The 19,564-nt window shown below is 48.3% G+C and overlaps 1 protein-coding gene across 5 annotated transcripts in view; it reads right to left on the reverse strand.

Moving 5' to 3' along the window:
* The window catches only part of PPP3CC (protein phosphatase 3 catalytic subunit gamma), a 114,673-nt gene that overhangs the window by 1,255 nt on the left and 93,854 nt on the right, over positions 1 to 19,564 (reverse strand). Inside the window, exons 10-14 of one of the 5 annotated variants that reach the window (XM_070047317.1) lie at positions 18,558 to 18,629; positions 8,102 to 8,128; positions 7,124 to 7,205; positions 6,419 to 6,516; positions 950 to 979 (exon numbers count right to left, since the gene is read on the reverse strand). In XM_070047317.1, coding sequence (XP_069903418.1) covers positions 950 to 979; positions 6,419 to 6,516; positions 7,124 to 7,205; positions 8,102 to 8,128; positions 18,558 to 18,629 — 309 coding nt within the window. The remainder of the gene's footprint in view (positions 1 to 949; positions 980 to 6,418; positions 6,517 to 7,123; positions 7,206 to 8,101; positions 8,129 to 18,557; positions 18,630 to 19,564) is intronic. The other 4 variants (XM_070047318.1, XM_070047319.1, XM_070047320.1 and 1 more) reach the window with 4 other exon arrangements.

Raw genomic sequence — 19,564 nt, forward strand, 5'->3', positions numbered from 1 at the left:
CGGCCAGGGAGCACTCCTCCCGAGGGGTCCTGGAGGAACACAGAGGCGGCCAGGGAGCACTCCTCCCGGGGGGAGTGCGCCAAGCAGCCTTCTCCGAAGCTACTGCTTCCTTTAGGCCCGAGAGGCAGCGGAGTAGACCTGACCAAGAGCCAACCAGCTCTCGGCCCCACCACATTTGAGAAGGATTCTCTTACAGGCCAGAAATGTGCTGGACAGGAGAAAAAGGGCGCACCAGAATAACAGAACTAGTGAGACAGACTACACCACGCTGACCACGAGACAAAACACAAACAGGAGGGCTGCTCTTCTGGTTTAGGCCAGCTTTTTATCTCGCACAACCAGGTGCGGGATGTTACGTTCAAAGCCGTCAAAATAACGTCTAGTATTTTCCTCCTGATTCAAGCTGTCTAACCAAGGAAAGACATTCCCAGTCTGAGCAATCCTACCTAATGTACTTATAATGTAAGTTTATTCATTCCAATGGTGTTCATCCACAAATTCATAGATAACGTTCCTAAAATGTTTCCATAGAAACAAAGATAATTTGCCTTGACTGCCTTGGGGCAACTTCAGAAATGAACCAAACTAAGCTCCAGTGTACTCTCGCCTCTGCTCTGGAGCTCCCTTAGGGTCATTAAGAGGCTCCTGGAACCCAATGGATGTCTCTGCCACACGGCAGGGGCGTAGGACTTAACCTCCGGACACCCTCATGCCGGCTGCTTAAGCTTCAGCCATTGCATGAGCACTGACAGAGGCCTGTAAGGACGTCTGGCAAAGGTGACCGCGAGGGACACGGACAGGACACAGCGCACACTTGCTTTGTGAACACGCCTCTTCTCACTGTTACAGTTCTAGTGATGTGAAAATAAACGACTGGAAATGTCCATGAACCTTTTCAAAACTAGCAGACAGACACAGAATGACATCCATCAGAGGAATGCGGCCATACCTTCCCGGGCCTCTACGGCTTCTACTGTGGCTGTGAGAGGGCAGGAGTGGTGGCATGCAAAAATGAAGACAGAAAAAGAGTGAGTAACCCACAGCACAGACACCCCGGCCCCGCCTCTGCGCCTACCCTCACCACCGAGAAAGGCACGCGGCTGGAGAAAGGACAGGAGGACCGCAGGGACCTAACTGGAGACCGGGCAGCTGAGGCGGGGGGAGCTTCTGCACTCACACCTCAGGGGCGTGGGACCTGCTCGATTCATTTCAAACACTCAGCTGGCAGTTTCTGTCCTGACGTTCACTGTCGCAGTCATTTGTCCTGTCCAGTAAGGTAACATCACAAGCACTCTTTAGTTTGTCGTAACTCAGGTAACACTGCATGAGCCGCTGCTGTGTCCTACTGGAAAACCTTATGAACAATCACTACCTGTTGCTCTCAAGGGATTTGAGGGGGGTCCAATGGACCTTTGGAATTACTTAATTTTTTAAAAATGGCCTTTGAATACTAGACTGGGATTTGGAGAGAGAAGACACAGGTTCCAAGTGAGGGACCATTTCTTGCCTGGGGGTGGAGCACTAAGCAAGCAAAGGCACAGAACTACTCAGCTCCCCACGAGAACTCACAAACCCATCTGGGATTCGAGATGCGGCCGCGCCTGACATTTCCGGCCCACACGGCTTCCACCCAGTGGGCGGGAGCAGGCCCCTCTCCTCCAGTCATGGAAAAGGAAGCAAATTAGTACCGTGAGATCAACCTTGCGCCTTTTTTTTTTTCCAGACAGGAAAACCCCTAATATACGAAAAGGTTGGAGGGTGTAGCGGGAAAGATCCTATTAGGAGAACCCTGTCAGCTGCCCGGGGCTGCTGTTATAAAGGCAGCAGGGAAGAACAAGGGACAGCAACAGGTTACTGCCTCTGAGGCTTTACATGTCCCTGCACGAGGAGAGAGGGTGAAAGACGCACAGCGGGTGCCGGCTTCTCGCGTGGACTCTGGCCCACCAGCCGCAGGCACTGTCAGGGCAGGGCCGCACCTTCCCTAGTCTCCTGCAGTGGAACACACAGCAAGGGAAGCAGCAGTGCCTTCCCACAGCACACCAGCCAGGCCGCTGCTGGGAGGAGAGAGCGGCGCTGGGCCCGGAGCTGCACAGCTGGGCCGCGGCTCCCAGCAGCGTCCACCAGCCGCGTGGTACAGGGGGCACGGGCGGTGCTCCGAGGACTGCTCTCTGCATTAAATATTAAGAGAGCAGCCATCTGCTATCACGGAGGGCCGCGATAAGAAACAGACACACAAAACTAAGCTGTTTCATTCCTCCTGAAGATCTTTACAGAAGTGTAATTCATGAACTACCCAATACACTTACACAAGTTAATGGTTTCGTATATTTAGAGGTGTGCAGCCATCACCACTGTCTTTGGAATGTTTCATCACCCAGAAAGAAACCCCCAGCTCGTCAGTACTAACGGCCCACTGTCCATCCTTACCTCATCCTCTCGCTCAACTAATCTACTCTCCTGTTCTGTATGCTACAGACCTGGAATGACACAAGGGCTCCCCCCTGATGACAGGTTCTACTTTCACAACGTCCCGTGCAGAAGCCCAGGTGTATGGTGTGCCATCGTATGGACCCTGGTTTGTCAAACCAGTTGGCGGCAACTTGGGCTGCGTCAGCTCCTTGGCCATTATGGAGAACGCCAAACACTGCTGCATGAGTTTGTTTTCATTTCTCTGGGGAGGTGGCGACAACCAGGGCTGGAATTTTATTTCTGGTCGTTTGGGAAACTGCCAGAACACTTTCCAAGGCAGCTGCCCTGCTCCACGTCCCCATCAGCAGTTCTGAGTCCCAGTGTCTCTGCATTCCCGCCAACACTTCTGCTTAGCTGTCTTTTTTACTGCAGCCACCTTGGGGGGTGGACAGTGGTCTCTCACTGCAGTTTTGATCTGTACTTCCTGAATGTCTAATGATGCAGAACATCTTTGCGTGTGCCATTTCTATGGCTTCTTCGGGAAAAACTCAATTCAATGCTTGTACCACCTTGCAGTGGGATGTCTCTTTTTTACTTCAGTTGTAAGCGTTCTTTGTATTTTCGAGATACGAGGCCCTTATGAGAAATGAAATTCCCAAATATCTTCCCCCACTCTATGGGTTGTCTTTTTACTTTCTTGACAGTCCCACTGACAGCATACAAGGGTTTTTCATTTTGATGCAGTCCATTTTATAACAACGGATCTGGTTTTTTTTTTAATCTCTGTTCTTAGTTTTCCTCTCTATTTGGCTACTAGGAAGCTGGGAGTCCATGTGCGGCTGACTGCTACTTTGGTTTTGACTGCCTTTGTCCTCCCATTTCTAAGCATGTTCTCCTCATGTCACTGTGTTGTAGACAGAACTCACTCAAATCCTCGGAGCAAGTTGGGCCACATGAGTGTGTGTTAAAAGGCCATCTGGGAGCTGGTGGATGAAAGTGCTCCCAAGTGACACCAACAACACAAGGTCTTTTGCAGCCGATGCTCCCGTTTGCCCATGAACCTGCGGAACTCAGACTCTGACGTGAAAGTACAGAGGAAACTCAGCACCTGCCCATCAACGGGAGTGCAAGACGCTCTGAAGAGCTGGCTCCAACTTTAGTTTTGTTCTCACCATTCCTGAACATTTCCATCAGCTTTGCAAATATCAATGAGCAATCTGTACTCACTAAAGCATTCATAATCAAACCAGGGCTGAAGAGAAACTGGATACAACTGGACTCAGCCCAAAACGTGGCCAAGAATTATAAACTAACAACGTGGACATAAAATACTCTCAATTACTTGATCCAGATTTCCTCTAGAAAAAAGTGGTTTCAATTAAAAACAAAAACTTGTGGGATGGCAAATTCTCAAAACTTTTCAAATAAGTATTCCATAGAACATCCCATTTTTTCTTTACCTTTGTAACTTCCAATTACTCTTAAAATATCCTGTTCAGGGATCGGCATTGTGGTGTAGCCGGTAAAGCTGCCACCTGCGGTGCCAGCATCCCATATGGATGCCGGTTCGAGTCCCGGCTGCTCCACTTCCAATCCAGCTCTCTGCTACGGCCTGGGAAAGCAGTGGAAGATGGACCAATTCCTTGGGCCCCTGCACCCACATGGGAACTATGGAGGAAGCTCCTGGCTCCTGGCTTCGGATCAGCCCAGCTCTGGCCGTTGTGGCCATTTGGGGAATGAACCAGCGGATGGAAGACCTCTCTTTCTCTCTCTGCCTCCTTTTCTATGTAACTCTTTCAAATAAATAAATCTTTAAAAAAAATCCTGTTCAGAGCTGCTCTCTAATATCTCAACATGAGTAATTACCAAAGCAACGGTGGAACAGAATTTTGCCTACAAAATAATTGTATATTTGAGAGGAAAAAAACCTTTAATCTGAAATAGTTTACCAATCTTTTTGAAATTAAAGGGAATTAAAGGGATTAAGAAAACAAATCGTGTACTTCCAAGAAGAAAATGTCTTTTTTTTTTTTTTTTTTTTTTTGACAGGAAGAGTTAGACAGTGAGAAAAACAGAGAGAAAGGTCTTCCTTCCATTGGTTCACCCCCCAAATGGCCGCTACAGCTGGCGCTGCGCTGATCCGAAGCCTGGAACCAGGTGCTTCCTCCTGGTCTCCCATGCAGGTGCAGGGCCCAAGCACCTGGGCCATCCTCCACTGCACTGCTGGGCCACAGCAGAGAGCTGGACAGGAAGAGGAGCAACCAGGACAGAATCCGGCGCCCCGACCGGGACTAGAACCCGGGGTGCCGGCGCCACAGGCAGAGGATTAGCCTAGTGAGCTGCGGCACCGGCTGGTCTTCTTTCTAAACAGCTAAATCAATTTCAATATCCGATTTGAAAGAGGAGGAGGCATTCAGTTCTACAGTGGGTTTGTCCCTAGAGCAAATAGCAGTAAAATTTCCACAGAAAGAAAAAAGTAGAAAGAGTCCAGTAAAAGCCAGAGGACAAAAACAGTTAACTTTTAAGGTACTAAAACTTCAACTCTGGTTTTCTTGCCAATGATGCGATTCCTGCCTCTTCCCCTGGTTGACAAGATCCATGTTTATTCTGAAAAACACCAGCATCTTCATTCCAAGACTCCACAGCGCTGCCTCCTCGGGTCTCTAGAACCGACACTCACTGAACCGTGCCGTGGCCCTGGGGTGGACGGCTGCACGCAGAGGCAAATGCCCTCTCAGACACACGAACTCCCAGAATGCTCCTCGTTAGGGTAGGAGGTAAACACGTGAGGAGTACCATGTGCATACGGTGGAATGTGCAGCTCAGCACGCTTTTACATAGACACCCACGCAGAGCGACTGCCCAGAGCGGTAGAGCGTGCCCACCACTCCAATGTCCCTGTGCCTGAGCTAATGTCCACCATCGGCAGAGGCGCCATTCTGACTTCGACCGGCACGGACGGGCTGTTCTTAAACATCAAGGATCACCACGGTCGGCTCTTGCTGTGTGTGTCTGGTTTCTTTCGTTTACCATCTGTGAGGTTCAAGTATGCTGTTACATGAGTCCAAGACAACTTGCTTTATACTTGCTGAGCAATATTCTGCTGTATTAATGACTCGATGTATTTATTCTACTACTGACAGACACGTGGGCCAGTCTGGTGTAATTATGAGAAAGCCGTGGTGCAGATCCTCACGTGGACTGGACACTGCTTTCTCTCGGATGCACCCAGAAGTGGAGCTGCTGGGTTACAGGGCAGACAGCTTTTAGTCCAGCAGCTTGACAAAGTGGTTGAACCAAGTTACTACGATGCATCTAGTTTCAGTTCCCCACCAGCATACTGACACTTTTTTTTGCCATTTTTTTTTTTAGCCATTCTACTGTCCTAAAATTCTAGTGTGTTTGAAGTGGTATTGCACCGTGGTTTTAATATCCATTTCCAAAAAGAATGACTGTAACTACATCAGGTACTTTTTCATATGCTTACTGGCCCTTCTGGTATCCTCCTTGGTGCCGTATCTAATATGACCCTTTGACCTTTTTACTTGCTTTCATCTTACTGCTTTGTAGTTCTTTTATATATTCAGGACACAAGTCCTTTATCAGGCATGTGCACGGTAAAAATCTTCTCCCAGTTTGTGGCTTGCCTTCTTTTTCTTTTAATCATGTGTTTTATGAGAAGACACCCTTAATTTTAGTGGATTTGATTTATTAAGTTTTTAAGGTTAGGACTTTTTTCTACTTAAGGACTCCCTGCCTCCCCCAACGCCTACTCGCCAGGTTTTCTTCTAGGAGTTTTATTGTTTCACTTCTTACACTTAAGTTACAGTCTATTTTGAATTGATTTTGTGTCTAGGAAGAAGGGTCAAGATTAATCATCCCCCTCCTCCCCCAGGTGGATACCCGACGACTCTGGCACCACTCATCGGGAGAAGCCCCAGTTTACAGAGGCACGCTGACTGCTGCGTGCGGACGCACGCTTCAGAGAAAGAAACGGCCTCATACTCACCCGTCTCGATAGTCTGCTTCCCTCCAGACAGGACGCCCAGGGGGAGGGTGCCTGTGGGGGTCAGGCCCTTGAGAGCCAGCACACTCTCACTCTCTTCCCTGCAAAGGAAGACCAAAGCCCTGGGTTAACGCCAGGGACACGGCTCAGCAGCACAGAGACCTCCAGAACGCACAGCAAGGGAAAGCAGCAGAGATGAGGGCAGCTCTCCCACCTCCACTCCTTCCCCTGACTCAAGAAAGGCATGTGTTCTGTAAGTATTTCCATTTTACACGACCAGACAGCTCTTGCTTTCCAATTAGAGGCCCCTGCGAAGCAGGCATTGTTCTCATGTTCCCATATATTATCCCAACGAGTCCACCTAGCAAGCTTATGAGGTAGGTCCTGTTAGGTCAGTTTTCAGACAAAGAAGCCAAGGCCTGGAGATTAGCTCACGTGGCTAAGAAGAGGCAGAGCCAGAATCTGAGTACAGGCAATCTGACTTCAAAATCTGAGCCAGCACACCCACTGCATCGGAGGCTGGCCCGGGGCGGTCTGCCAGGACATCTCCAGTCACTTCACTCTGCGAATCGGGTGCTCTGCGCGCAACCTGAAGACCTGCAGGCAGTTCTACTACCAAATTCCAGTTCTTAAAAAGCTGTTCTGAAATGGACTTCCAACGTACGCTCAAAACCCCTTTATAGCACACTGAATGACAGACAGCCTTACCGCAGGATTGAAAAGACCCGCGCCATCTTTCCAATGGCTCTGATCTTATTCTTGATGATTTCTTTCCGAACTGAAGTGCCTCCTTGGAGAATACAGAGAACAGGGTGAGTCAAAGGAACGTATTCACAAGCTGGTTTTTAAAAATGCAGGATGAAGCGTTTTTCTGATTTTAAAAACTATTATTTTTTTTTTCAAAAAAAGAAATCAAAGCCTAAGTTTGCCTAAACAAACAAAAATTGCAGAAAGTCTGGAGTAAGAGGAAAAAAATAATCCAGAACAAAAGATGAAGTCAAAAAATGGAAGGGCCACAGAAAGTGAGACTGTAGGTTTACGTGGATCTGAGATAACAACACAGCCGAGAGTGAAACACACACACACCGACAGACCTCACAAGGACAGTCGCTACAGCAAGGATCTCTTTTGAGAATGCCGTGGCCACCTGAGGGTGAGGCTCTGGCCCGCCCCTCGGCAAGCGGTCATTCAAGCAGCTGTCTGGTGCGTGCCAACAGCGCCGCCAGCTTGCTCTCCTGAACTTGGTGAGGGCCACTTTCATCCTACACTCTTCACGGACACGGCGAGTTATTTCCTCAGAGTGCTACTCTCAACCGAGCAGCACAGGACAGGGACGGGCAAGCTGCCTTAAGAAGCATCACTGAAAAAGTGCAAAATTTTACGGCTTTTTCTCAACCAAGACTTAGGCAACAGCCCACACGTGAGAAGCTAAGGGCCAGGCATGCACCAGGTGACGGCATTCCAAAGTCAGAGGAAGCATGGCCGCTCCTTCCTCACCTCCAGCTCTCGACATCCTGCCGGATCAAGCAGCAGGTGCAAAGGAGACTTAGCCACCGACACTGAAAGGGAGGCTGGAGAGCCATGGGAAATCACCCAGCTACCAACCGTAAAACGTCTCGCTGAGAGGTTGCGGCAGAACAGACAGCCAGATCAAACAAGCTCTGAGCACAGATTTTTGTCGGATACCTTTCTGAGAACTTGAAATGTAGTGATCTCCAGGGGGAACAGACACCAAGAAACAAGCAGATGAAGACAGAAATGTGAAAGGAGAACTTTAGGTTTACATGGAAGAGAGAAAAAAACCAAAGTGAAACGCAATGAGGCTGCACTGGCTCCTGACCACAGCCTTGGGGTCCCCACGGAAGGCTGCATACAGAGGGCACTGCCAGTAGCTGCTTCCACGGTTCAGAGGTTTCTGGATACAGTTTAACATCAGTTTGCAACCATTATTGCCCAACATTTCCCATCCTGGTACAAACCACAGAAATAAATTAGACAAAGGAAAAGGGACCCTCTGTGTGGCAAGGCAAGGAAGGAAACCAACAGACGCCCGGGGCTGCCTCTGTGTCATGGGCTCAGTCTAGCTCTCCCTTTGCAAGTTGGAAGTGGCCCCTGGAATTCCACCTTCTTCCAAGCTGGGGCTTCCTGGGGCTTCGCAGCAACCTCCCCCCTATGTGTCTGGTGGTCCTCAGCGCTGCCTCCTGACCTCAGAGCTCGTGGCTGGAGACGCCCGACTCTGGACTTCACCCCGAGTGGCTGGTTGGGAACCTGCGTATGCAACTTACAGGCACTTAATTCACCTGTCTATTTTCAAAGCAGCAACTGGGGGACTTTTAAGCGCCTCAGAAGGTGGTGTCTGTCCCTGACTGCTGTCTCCCAGCGCTGCCCTTCCCCCACCAGCAGCTCCCAATCCTAGCACCTGGTGCTGCTGATCCCTCTGCTTTTCGAGGAACTAAGCATTCCCTACTGCTAAGCCAGGCTTCGGTTTTGCTGGATCCGTTACATCAATAAGAACAATGCATTTGCTTTGCACTTCTAAAAAATTCTTACAAAACTGCCTCCATGATTGTAGGTGAGAACAAGACCTCTCACTGTGACTAAAAACACACAGGCAAGTGCACAGAGCTACAGCCACCACTCAGGTCAACCAGCACACAGCGCCAGGACACGGAGGCCCGTCCCGGCAGTCCACGCCTATCACCTAGCTTCTCTCCTTTCCAGAGAAAATCGCCCCGTGGCTTTCTCTGGAATCACCCTTGACGCTCGCCACTGCTTTGCCGCCAGCGGTACGGTTCTCATCGGTTCTGAATTTCATGTTCTTTTTTAGTGTCGCTCTCTGTAACTCAGCATTCTGTTCGTGAGATTCAGCCTTGGTTTCCAGCTGCTGAAGTTCATTCTCATCATCCTTATTGCGTGACCTGTCTACCAACAACATGTCCTTTTTCCTGGCTGTGGTCATTTGGGTTGGTTGATTCCTCGGCTATTCTGGATCAGGCTGCTGTGAACATCCCAGTACACTTCTCGTTGCTGCACAGACACACCCGGATGTTGAGTACACCCTTGGGGCTGGACTGCTCAGCTACGGGTGTGTACTCCCGTGTGTTAGGCTCTGGGTCACAGTTTGATATTATCCGCAGTGGACACGCCAATTTCCATGGCTTTGTAAGAGACTTCCTGTTGCTGCCCAGCCGGCAGCACTGGCATTCCTCATCTCTAATTTTAGCCAACCTAGTGCGTGAGTGGTGACATGCCACTGTGGTTTTCATTTGCATTTCTGTGCAGACTAACGCGGCTGAATGTATGTTCACCGGCAGTGTGGGTATCATCTTTGGGTGAGGTGTCTGTTCAGATCTCACTGCCCTGAGTTCTCCCTCCCCTGCAAGTGGACTTTTTGTTGCAAATATCCTCTCCCATTCCATAGTTCACCGCACAGTTTGTCTTTTCACATGCTTACTCGAGTCTTCTGATGGACTCAACTCCTGATGTTAATGCTGTCGAGTTTTAGTCATAGTTTCATATAAGGTTAGTACTTTTTGGGTCCTCAGAGATTTTCTTTTGCTCCAGGGTCATGAAGATGTCCTACATTCTAAACACTACAAGTCTTACTGTTTTGCTTTCATATTTCAATCACTAAATTCACCTGCAGGTTTTTTTTTTTAATATTTGCAATTTGATAGCATACAATTTAATTTTTTCTAAAACAGATATCCTCAAACTATGTACTAGAAGCGTTCAGGTGGGTATTTGGCACAGCAGTTAAGCTGTTGCACGGACGCATGCGTTCCACAGTACGGTGCCCGGTTCAAGTCCTGGCTGCTCCACTTCCCAGCCAGCTTCCTGAAAAAGTGCACTCTGGGAAGCAGCAGACACTGGCTCAGTTCTTGGGCCCCTGCCACGCAGTAGGAGATGCAGACGGAGTTCTGAGGTACTGGTGTCAAGCTGGTCGGTATGGACATGTGGGGAGTGAACCAGCAGATGGAAGACCTCTATCTCTCTATATCTTTCAAACAAAATAAAAGTAAATGACAATAAATAAAATATTTATTTATTAAAAATTCCTATGATTTTCCTCTGTTCTGTAATGCCACCTCTGGTATAAACAAGTGTCCCAGATGTGCAGATCTGCTTCAGGGGAGTGTGCTTGCACCAATAATTCCAATTACTCCGGCTTTATAGAAAATTCAGACATCTACAGAGAAAGTCTTCTCACCTTAAGACTTGAGCTATTCCTGGGGCCAGCGCTGTGGAGTAGTGGGTAAAGCCACTGCCTGCAGTGTTGGCAACCCACATGGGCACCGGTTTAAGTCATAGCTGCTCCACTTCTGATCCAGGTCTTTCTGCTAATGTGCCTGGGAAAGCAGGAGAAGGCCCAAGCCTATGGGCCCCTGCACCCACATGGGAGACCTGGAAGAAGCTTCTGGCTCCTGGATTCAGATTGGCCCAGCTCAGGTCATTGCCGCTATTTGGGGAGTGAACCAGAGGACAGAAGACCTCTCTCTCTCTTTGCCTTTGACTCTCTGTAACTCTGCCTTTCAAATAAATAGATAAAAATATTAAAAAAAGACAAGCTGCTACTACATAAGTTTTTGAGTCAGTCCTTAGCATCTGCATATAAACTTTCAGATCAGACTTTCCTGTTAAGATTTGACTAACTTTGCACTGAATTCATATATCAATTTAGGAAACATTTACATCTTTACAGTATTGAGCTTTCCAATAATGCATGAATATTTCTTCCCATTTATTTTGATCTGCTTTAATTTCTAGTTTAATTGGTAGTTTGTTGCTTAAAGGTATTATTAAACATCATCTGTTAGATTCATTATTAGAGATAATACTGTAATGGAAACCATTTTAAACTTTCATTTTGCTTGTTGCCAGTAAACAGAGATCCAAATGACTTCTGCACACTGACTTTGTATCCAGTAGGTCAACTAATGTATGTGTTGCCCTAATAATCTGTGGGCCCCCATAAGATTTCTCCACAGGTGATCACATATATCGCTGAGATCTGTTTCTTTCTTTTCAGCCGTTAACCCTTGTTTTCTGTTGTGGTTTGCTTTTGCTTCAGTGTATTACTGGCTAGGATGTCTAATGTGCAGCAACTTTTTAAAAAACATTTTATTTATTTGAAAGAGTTACAGAGACAGGTAGGCAGAGAGAGAGAGAGAGAGAGAGAGGTCTTCCATCTACTGGTTCACTCCCCAAATGGTCACAAGGGCAGGAGCTGAGCCGATCTGAAGCCAGGAGCCAGGAGCTTCTTCCGAGTCTCCCACTTGGGAGAAGGGGCCCAAGGACTTGGCTCATCCTCCGCTGCTTTCCCAGGCACATTAACAGGGAGCTGGATGGGAAGTGGAGTAGCTAGGACTTGATCTAGCACCCATATGAGATGCCAGCGCTGCAGGCCAGGGCTTTAACCCACTGTGCCACAGCGCCGGCCCCAACGTGCAGCAGTATTAACAGTAGGCTTCCTTGTCTGGTTGCCAATCATGAAGGAGAGCTTTCAGCATTTCACCATAAGATATTTGCTCTAGGTTTATGAAGACACATTTGTCAAATTAAGGAAATCCCTAAGGTTAGGTTAGTGTAAGGGCTCTACTGTACACGAAAGACAACACTTATCTGATGCTGCTTCTGCGTCACGGCACCGCCCAGCATGAGGGCCTCTCATCTACACTGCAGCCGGTGCTGCAGGTGCCCCCTGCATGCAAGGTCTCGCCACACCCGTGGGCAGCTCGCTGCTCAGCCTGCGCTTTCACACTACAGGGCAGCCTCTCTCCTTGACCCGCAGGGACCCACGCCTGCTGGGCACCAGCTTCGCTTCTGCAGTCTCCTTACCTCTTTCAGCATTCAACAGTGACGAGTTAGGGCCTTGCCCAGAGCGAGGCTTTGGCCGCTCTGATCTTCGACCCCGATCACTAGAGCTTTCTTCGGATCAGCAATGAGGCTGGCTTGCTTTCTTATCATCTGTGTGTTCACTGTAGTAACACTTGGTTTTCTTCAAGAACTGTTCCTAGGGCCAACGTCGTGGTGCAGCAAGCTAAGCCGTGCTTGCAGTGCCAGCATCCCACACCAGAGTACCAGTTCCAGTCCTGGTGTGGCTTCTGATCCTGTTCTCTGCCAATGCAGCTGCGAAGGCAGCAGCAGATGGCCACCCATGTGGGAGACCAGGCGGAGCTCCAGGCTCCTGGCTTTAGCCCCGGCCATTGTGGTCATTGGGGGAGTGAACCAACAGGTGGAAAAGCTCTTTCTCTGTCACTCTGCCTTTCAAATAAATAAAACTTAAAACTAATTTTTTTTTCATTTGCATCCACGGCTGGGCTGCTTGGCACAAAAGGCTGTGCTTTCAAAGCTTACAGGGGTTTTCAACCTGCCTTTTCCATTAAGCTTAACCACTTCTAGCCTTTGATTTAAACCAAGAGAACTCTGATGCATTCAGCTTGAACTCTTAGAGGCCACTGTGGGGGTTAACTGGTTGGCCTACTTTCAATATTGTTGTATCTCATGGAATATAGGAAGGCCAGAGGAGAGACAGAGAGATAGAGACAGAGAAGAGACATGGTGTGTGTGTGTGTGTGTGTGTGTGTGTGTGTGAGGGTGGTCAGTGAAGCAATCAGAAGAGACACAAAACTCATCAATTAAGTTCATTGTCTCATACGGGCATGGTCCATGGCACCTCAAATCAATTATAATAATAACATCAAAGATCACTGATCACAAAGCATCATAGCAAACAGACTCATAATGAAAAGGTTGAAACATCTGAGAATTATAAAAAAGAGACATGAAGTAAGTTCAAGGTTTTGGGAAAATAGTGCAACAGACTTGTCCCACTCAGGGTTGCCAGAGGCTTCCAATGTGCAAACAATGCAGGATCTGCAAATGGAGTGCCCACGTAACAGGGGCGCTTCCTCCCAGGCCACACGCAGTGCCATGAGGCACAACACGACAAGGCGTGCCCACGTAACGGGGGCGCTTCCTCCCAGGCCACACGCAGTGCCATGAGGCACAACACAAGGCGTGCCCACGTAACGGGGCGCTTCCTCCCAGGCCACACGCAGTGCCATGAGGCACAACACAAGGTGTGCCCACGTAACGGGGCGCTTCCTCCCAGGCCACACGCAGTGCCACGAGGCACAACACAAGGCGTGCCCACGTAACAGGGGCGCTTCCTCCCAGGCCACACGCAGTGCCATGAGGCACAACACGACAAGGCGTGCCCACGTAACGGGGGCGCTTCCTCCCAGGCCACACGCAGTGCCATAAGGCACAACACAAGGTGTGCCCACGTAATGGGGCGCTTCCTCCCAGGCCACACGCAGTGCCATGAGGCACAACACAAGGCGTGCCCACGTAACGGGGGCGCTTCCTCCCAGGCCACACGCAGTGCCATGAGGCACAACACAAGGTGTGCCCACGTAACGGGGCGCTTCCTCCCAGGCCACACGCAGTGCCACGAGGCACAACACAAGGCGTGCCCACGTAACAGGGGCGCTTCCTCCCAGGCCACACGCAGTGCCATGAGGCACAACACGACAAGGCGTGCCCACGTAACGGGGGCGCTTCCTCCCAGGCCACCCTGGAGAGGACAGCACGAGTCTATCACATGGGAAAGTGTAATGTCAACGGGCACCTTCCCTGGCTTCCCAGGTAAGGGAGTTTCTACTCTATTTAGCTCACCACTGCCATGTACTTTAGCTCTTTTAAATCCAAAATCATTAGTCACTCTTGAATAAAGTCTACACGCATCTGCCCACAGATTCTGTGCTCTATGAACTCTTCATGTCCTCCTGGACCTTCCAGCTTCCCTGGCTATTTCCCTCTGCTTGAACAGCATCCATCAGAATTCCATTTGGTATGTGATTCCTGGTAATTTTTTTTTTTTTTTTTTTTTGACAGGCAGAGTGGACAGTGAGAGAGAGAGACAGAGAGAAAGGTCTTCCTTTGCCGTTGGTTCACCCTCCAATGGCCGCCGCGGCCGGCGCACCGCGCTGATCCGATGGCAGGAGCCAGGAGCCAGGTGCTTTTCCTGGTCTCCCATGGGGTGCAGGGCCCAAGCACCTGGGCCATCCTCCACTGCACTCCCTGGCCACAGCAGAGGGCTGGCCTGGAAGAGGGGCAACCGGGACAGAATCCGGCGCCCCGACCGGGACTAGAACCCGGTGTGCCGGCGCCGCTAGGCGGAGGATTAGCCTAGTGAGCCGCGGCGCCGGCCCTGGTAATTTTTTTTTAAACAGACTTATTTTATTTATAATTTGAAGGCAGAGTGACAGAGGGAGGGAGGGAGGGAGGGGTCACCCATCTGCTGGTTCACCTGGGCCAGCCTGCGGGCAGGAGCTCCACCTGGATCTCCCACAGGGATGCAGGGGCCCAAGCACTGGCCATCTGCTGCCACTTTCCCAGGGGCATCAGGAGAGATCTGGACTGGAAGTGGAGCAGCCAGGACGCTAACCGGTACTCATGAGGGATCCATTGTTAGAGGCGGCGGCTTAAGCCTCTGTGACACAACACTGGCCCACGCTGCTGGTAACTGTCTCAGGGAAAGCTTGAGGCGTGGGAGAGGGTGTCTGAAAACACTTCTCTCACTCACCCTTCAAAGGCACTCCTGCGGTGTGAAATTCCAAGTGCCCAGGTACGGTCTCTCCGCACTGATGGGTTACCCTGTTGCTTCCTGCTTCCGTGAAGAATCAGCTGCTGGCTTACCCGTTCTCTGTGACAAGGCATCGCTTTTGGTGGCTGTGTGAACTTCTCCGACGATGCGGTTAGATGCTGTTCTCTTCTGTTTATGCTACTTTGCAGTTACAGAGCTTCTCCAATTTGTGATTAATTTCTTAGCAGTTTCAGACAATCTTCATTCATTTTGCTTTCAAATATTGCTTTTTCTTCTTCTCTTGCTCCAAACACACACACATGCTATGCCCACCCACTGTACTCCTCTGTGCTTTAAAGTTTCTTTCCCTTTTCTTTCTTCATGTTTCATACTGGATTATTTCTTCAGACATATTTTCCAGTTCACTTATTCTATGTTCAGCTTTACTGGATCTACTGTGAATCAGTTGCATTCTTTTAAAGATTTTATTTATCTCAGAGGGAAAGTTACAGACAAAGAAAGGGAAAGACAGAGAGAAAGGTCTTCTATCTGCTGATTCACTCCCCAAACGGCTGCAACGACCAGAGCTGCACCAATACAAAGCCAGGAGCTACTTCCAGGTCTCCCACGTGGGTGCAGGGGCCCAAGGACTTTGGTCATCCTCCACTGCTTTCCCAGGCCATAAGCAGAGAGCTGGATCACAAGAGGAGCAGTCGGGACTCGAACTGGAGTCTATGCCGGTGCTGGGAATAGAGGTTTAGCCTACTATGCTACAGTGCCGGCCCCCATCTGTTTCATTATAAATGGATTACTTTTCAGTCCTAGAATTTTCTTTTGGTGTTTTATCAACTCTGCTATCTGCCCCTTTTTATTTTTTAAATCTATCTATCTACCTACCTACCTACCTGAAAGGCAGAGAGAGAAACAAAAATCTTCCACCCATTGGTTCACTCCCCAAATGTCTGCATCAGCCAGGGCTAGGCTAGCCCAAAGACAGGCGCCAGGAACTCCACCTGGATCTTATGTTTAGGTGTCAAGGACCCAACCACTTCAGCCACCTCCTGCTGCCTCCAGGATCAAGTCAGCAGAAAGCTGGGTTAGAAGTGGAGTAGGGGGGCTTCCAGCCGGGCACTCTGATTTGGGATGCAGGTACCCAAGCAGCAGCTTAACCTGCTGTACCCCAATACCCACTCCCATCCTCCTTCGCCATTCACAGTTCTCTGCCAAAATTTCACTATTTCAATACAGTCTTCTATGTTCCTGAACAGAGTCAGCATAGTTTTGCTTCTCAACATAAAGTGTGATCTGATAAAGCCGATGTCCCGGTGGCTGCCTGTCTGCTGGCTGTTGTTGCTATTGTTTCCGTTGCTGTATCTACTCACATGCCTGGTTATCTTTGTTACAGACTGTGTGTAGACTTCACTGAAAGTCCTGCATGCTGCCACCTTATGTCTAGAGAGGTTTGCTTCGTCAGGTGCTTTTTCAAATTTCAGGGATTGAAGGAAGGTAGGCTCTCTCCCCTTCCAGGGCGGCCCTGTTTCCAGTTCTCCTTTACTCCAGCACAGACGCAGCCTTCGAGGGTTCCAAAGGGACGGGCAGAGGCTTGCTAACACTCACGTGGCCCTCAGCAAGCCCTGAACGGCAGCCTTCTCAGCCTCCTCACACAAAGCTCTCACCCTTTTAGCCCCTCTTCTGAAATTCACTAAATGTTCTCAGGAGCAAAGTCAATGAAACACAGTATTTTGTGTAGGTTTTCTAGTTGTCTTAACAGGGCTGATCTAAACAACTTAGTTTGCCATTGCTAAAGTGGAACTCCTTCGTTTATATCACTTCTCAAAAAGCTCAATTTTTTTGTGGTTTTAGTATGATTTCAGGGCAGACGGAATTAAAGTGTGTTGAATTCACCTCCTTAACATAAAGATATTTTTAAATTTCCTTTCGTAAAAAATGTATATTATACGTATAATAGAGGCATATAGTTCAATACAAAAATGGATACAAAATCTGAATTGACAAGTTCTCAAAAAGAAAGAAACGTGGCCAATAAACACAAGGAAAAAATGCCCACCAGCCATCATAAAAACACAAACAAAAACGAAAACACCAAACCCCAGCTCTACAAACACTAGTGGGGCAGTCACAGTGAAATCTGACCCCACCAAAATGCTACCAGGTGCGGCCTGCCCAGAGGCTGTTTGTGTGATTGAGCTTGTAAGTATTTGGCAGAGATCCTCGGTTTCAGACATTTATACCACGGCGATACTCAGTGATTTCACAGTGGCTGTGCGTCAGTCTCACTGTATACACCCCTACCCGCTGACATCAGTTCTCATTTGTTTCCCCACACTAGAATGTAAGCTTATGGGGCTGGTGCTGTGCACAGAAGGTCACACAGCTGCCTGCGACCTTCGTATCCCAGATGGGCGCTGGTCCTAACCGCTCTACTTCCGATCCAGCTCCCTGCCAACGAGCCTGGGAACACAGCAGAAGATGGCCTACATGCTTGGGACCCTGACACCCACATAGGAGACGCAGACGAAGTTCCAGACTCGCAGCTTCGGCCTGGCCCAGCCCCAGACTTTGTGGCCATTTGGAGAGTGAACCAGCAAATGGAAGATCTCTCTCTTTCTCTGTAATTCTGCCTTTCAAATAGAGAAATCAATCTTTTTTTTTTTTTAAATAATTATAAGCTCTTAATAGAACAAGAACTAAATGGTACTTGGTACATATCAGGCATGTAATAAATACTGGTTGTTGACAGCATGTGCAAAGATTTATCTATGTGGATTTTCAAAATGGCAGGGGTTTTAAAAGCACTACATTAGAAAACATCAACCATCCAGGCCTGGCATTGAGGTGCAGTGGGACAAGCAGCTGCTTGAGACCCAGGTGTTCCATATCAGAGTGCAGGTTGGAGTCCTGGCTGCTCCGCTTCCGATCCAGCTCCCAACTAACGGGCCTGAGAAGGAAGCAAAGGACGGCCCAAGTGTCTGGGCCCCTGGCACCCGTGTGGGAAACTCAGATGGAGCTCCTGGCTCCTGGCTCCTGGCTCCTGGCTTTGGTCTGCCCCAGACCTGGCTGTTGCAGCCATCTTGGAGTGAACCAGCTATGGAAGAACTCTGCCTCTTTGTCACTCCGCCTTCCAAATGAATAATAAAAGAAATTCTTAAAAAAATCCAATATCCACCAGTACAGTATATGATATTGGCGATCAACATGGACAACTTTGTAACCATCAGAAACTAGTGTGCAAATGCAAAAAAAAGTACATGTTCTTGATACCATTACATGAGTTCATTTCTGTTGAAAAGGAAAAGAAAAAATACATGCAAAGAAAAAAGAAAGCCAACACAACAGACATCAAGATGTTAACAATGGATATCTATAAGATGGTGGGATTATGGGTGACTTTTTTATTTATGATTTCCTATATTTTTCAAATTTTATTTTTTTACAGTGAACATAATCTGTTTTAGTAAGACAAAGAAAATTATTCCTAACAAACTAAAATCCAAACCAAAAGTTCTTTAGTTCAAATAAGGAAACGTTTACCTTCTGCTTCCTCATCTGAAATCAGTTCATCATCAGAGCATATGTTCAGGATGTTAACCAGCATCTCTGTGACTACAAGATAAGACAAAATCAGCCACAAGTTACATGGTTAGTGAGACACTGTCCCTAACATAACGTGAGCATCTAGTAAACACGCACATTCCATAGTCCGAAAAAGCAGCTTTAGAGAGAAGCACCGGTGCCAGTCTGGTCTAGCAGTTAAGACGCCACTTGGTTCGCCCGCATCCATCGTGAGTGCCGGGCTCCAGTCCTGAGTGCCGGGCTCCAGTCCTGCTCCCTTAGGGAGTCCACTTCCTGCGCATGCGCACCCTGGGGGGCAGCAGTGATGGCTCAAGCAGTTAGGGCCCTGCCACCACGTGGGGGGCCTGGGTGTAGTTCCTGGCTTCCAGCTTTAGCCACTGTAGGCATGGGGAGCTCTGTCTCTCAAATTAATAATAACAACAACAACAAATAGCATCAAATGTAAACCTCAGGTTCGGTAAGAGTTTAGGTAGCTTACTTGTTCCAATAAAAGTCTGGAGTCTTTGAAATCTCCATGGCATAATTACTTGATTTTATGCGATGGCTATTCAAAGCCTTTTCCTCGACGATATACACATACCAAAATTTCTTCCTATTTTACAAAAAAGTTACACCAGCAAGCCGACGGCCAACAGGCTTATATTATATTTGCAAAGCTTATCAGTGTAGCTGAATAAATAAAATTCTTACTAAGGACAATAAATCCTGTTTAAATATCAGTAGGGCTGAAGAAATCACTGAGAGAATGATATAGTGTCTGTTACCTGTTATTTTAATGTTTTGATCATAGTAGGGCAGCTACTTTAAATTGATACTCAGAATAAGAAAACCGTAATAGAACTCAAATCTAAGAATCAATAAAGTGCCAATTAAACATTTCTGTAGAGAATAAGCAAAACCTTGCCGGTAACGTTAAGAACGCCATCTCTGAACCATCAAGGGGGTGCATGCACACAGGCACCCCT

This window comes from Oryctolagus cuniculus, chromosome 8 (genome assembly GCF_964237555.1).
Source record: "Oryctolagus cuniculus chromosome 8, mOryCun1.1, whole genome shotgun sequence".
Classification (NCBI taxonomy): Eukaryota; Metazoa; Chordata; class Mammalia; order Lagomorpha; family Leporidae; genus Oryctolagus; species Oryctolagus cuniculus.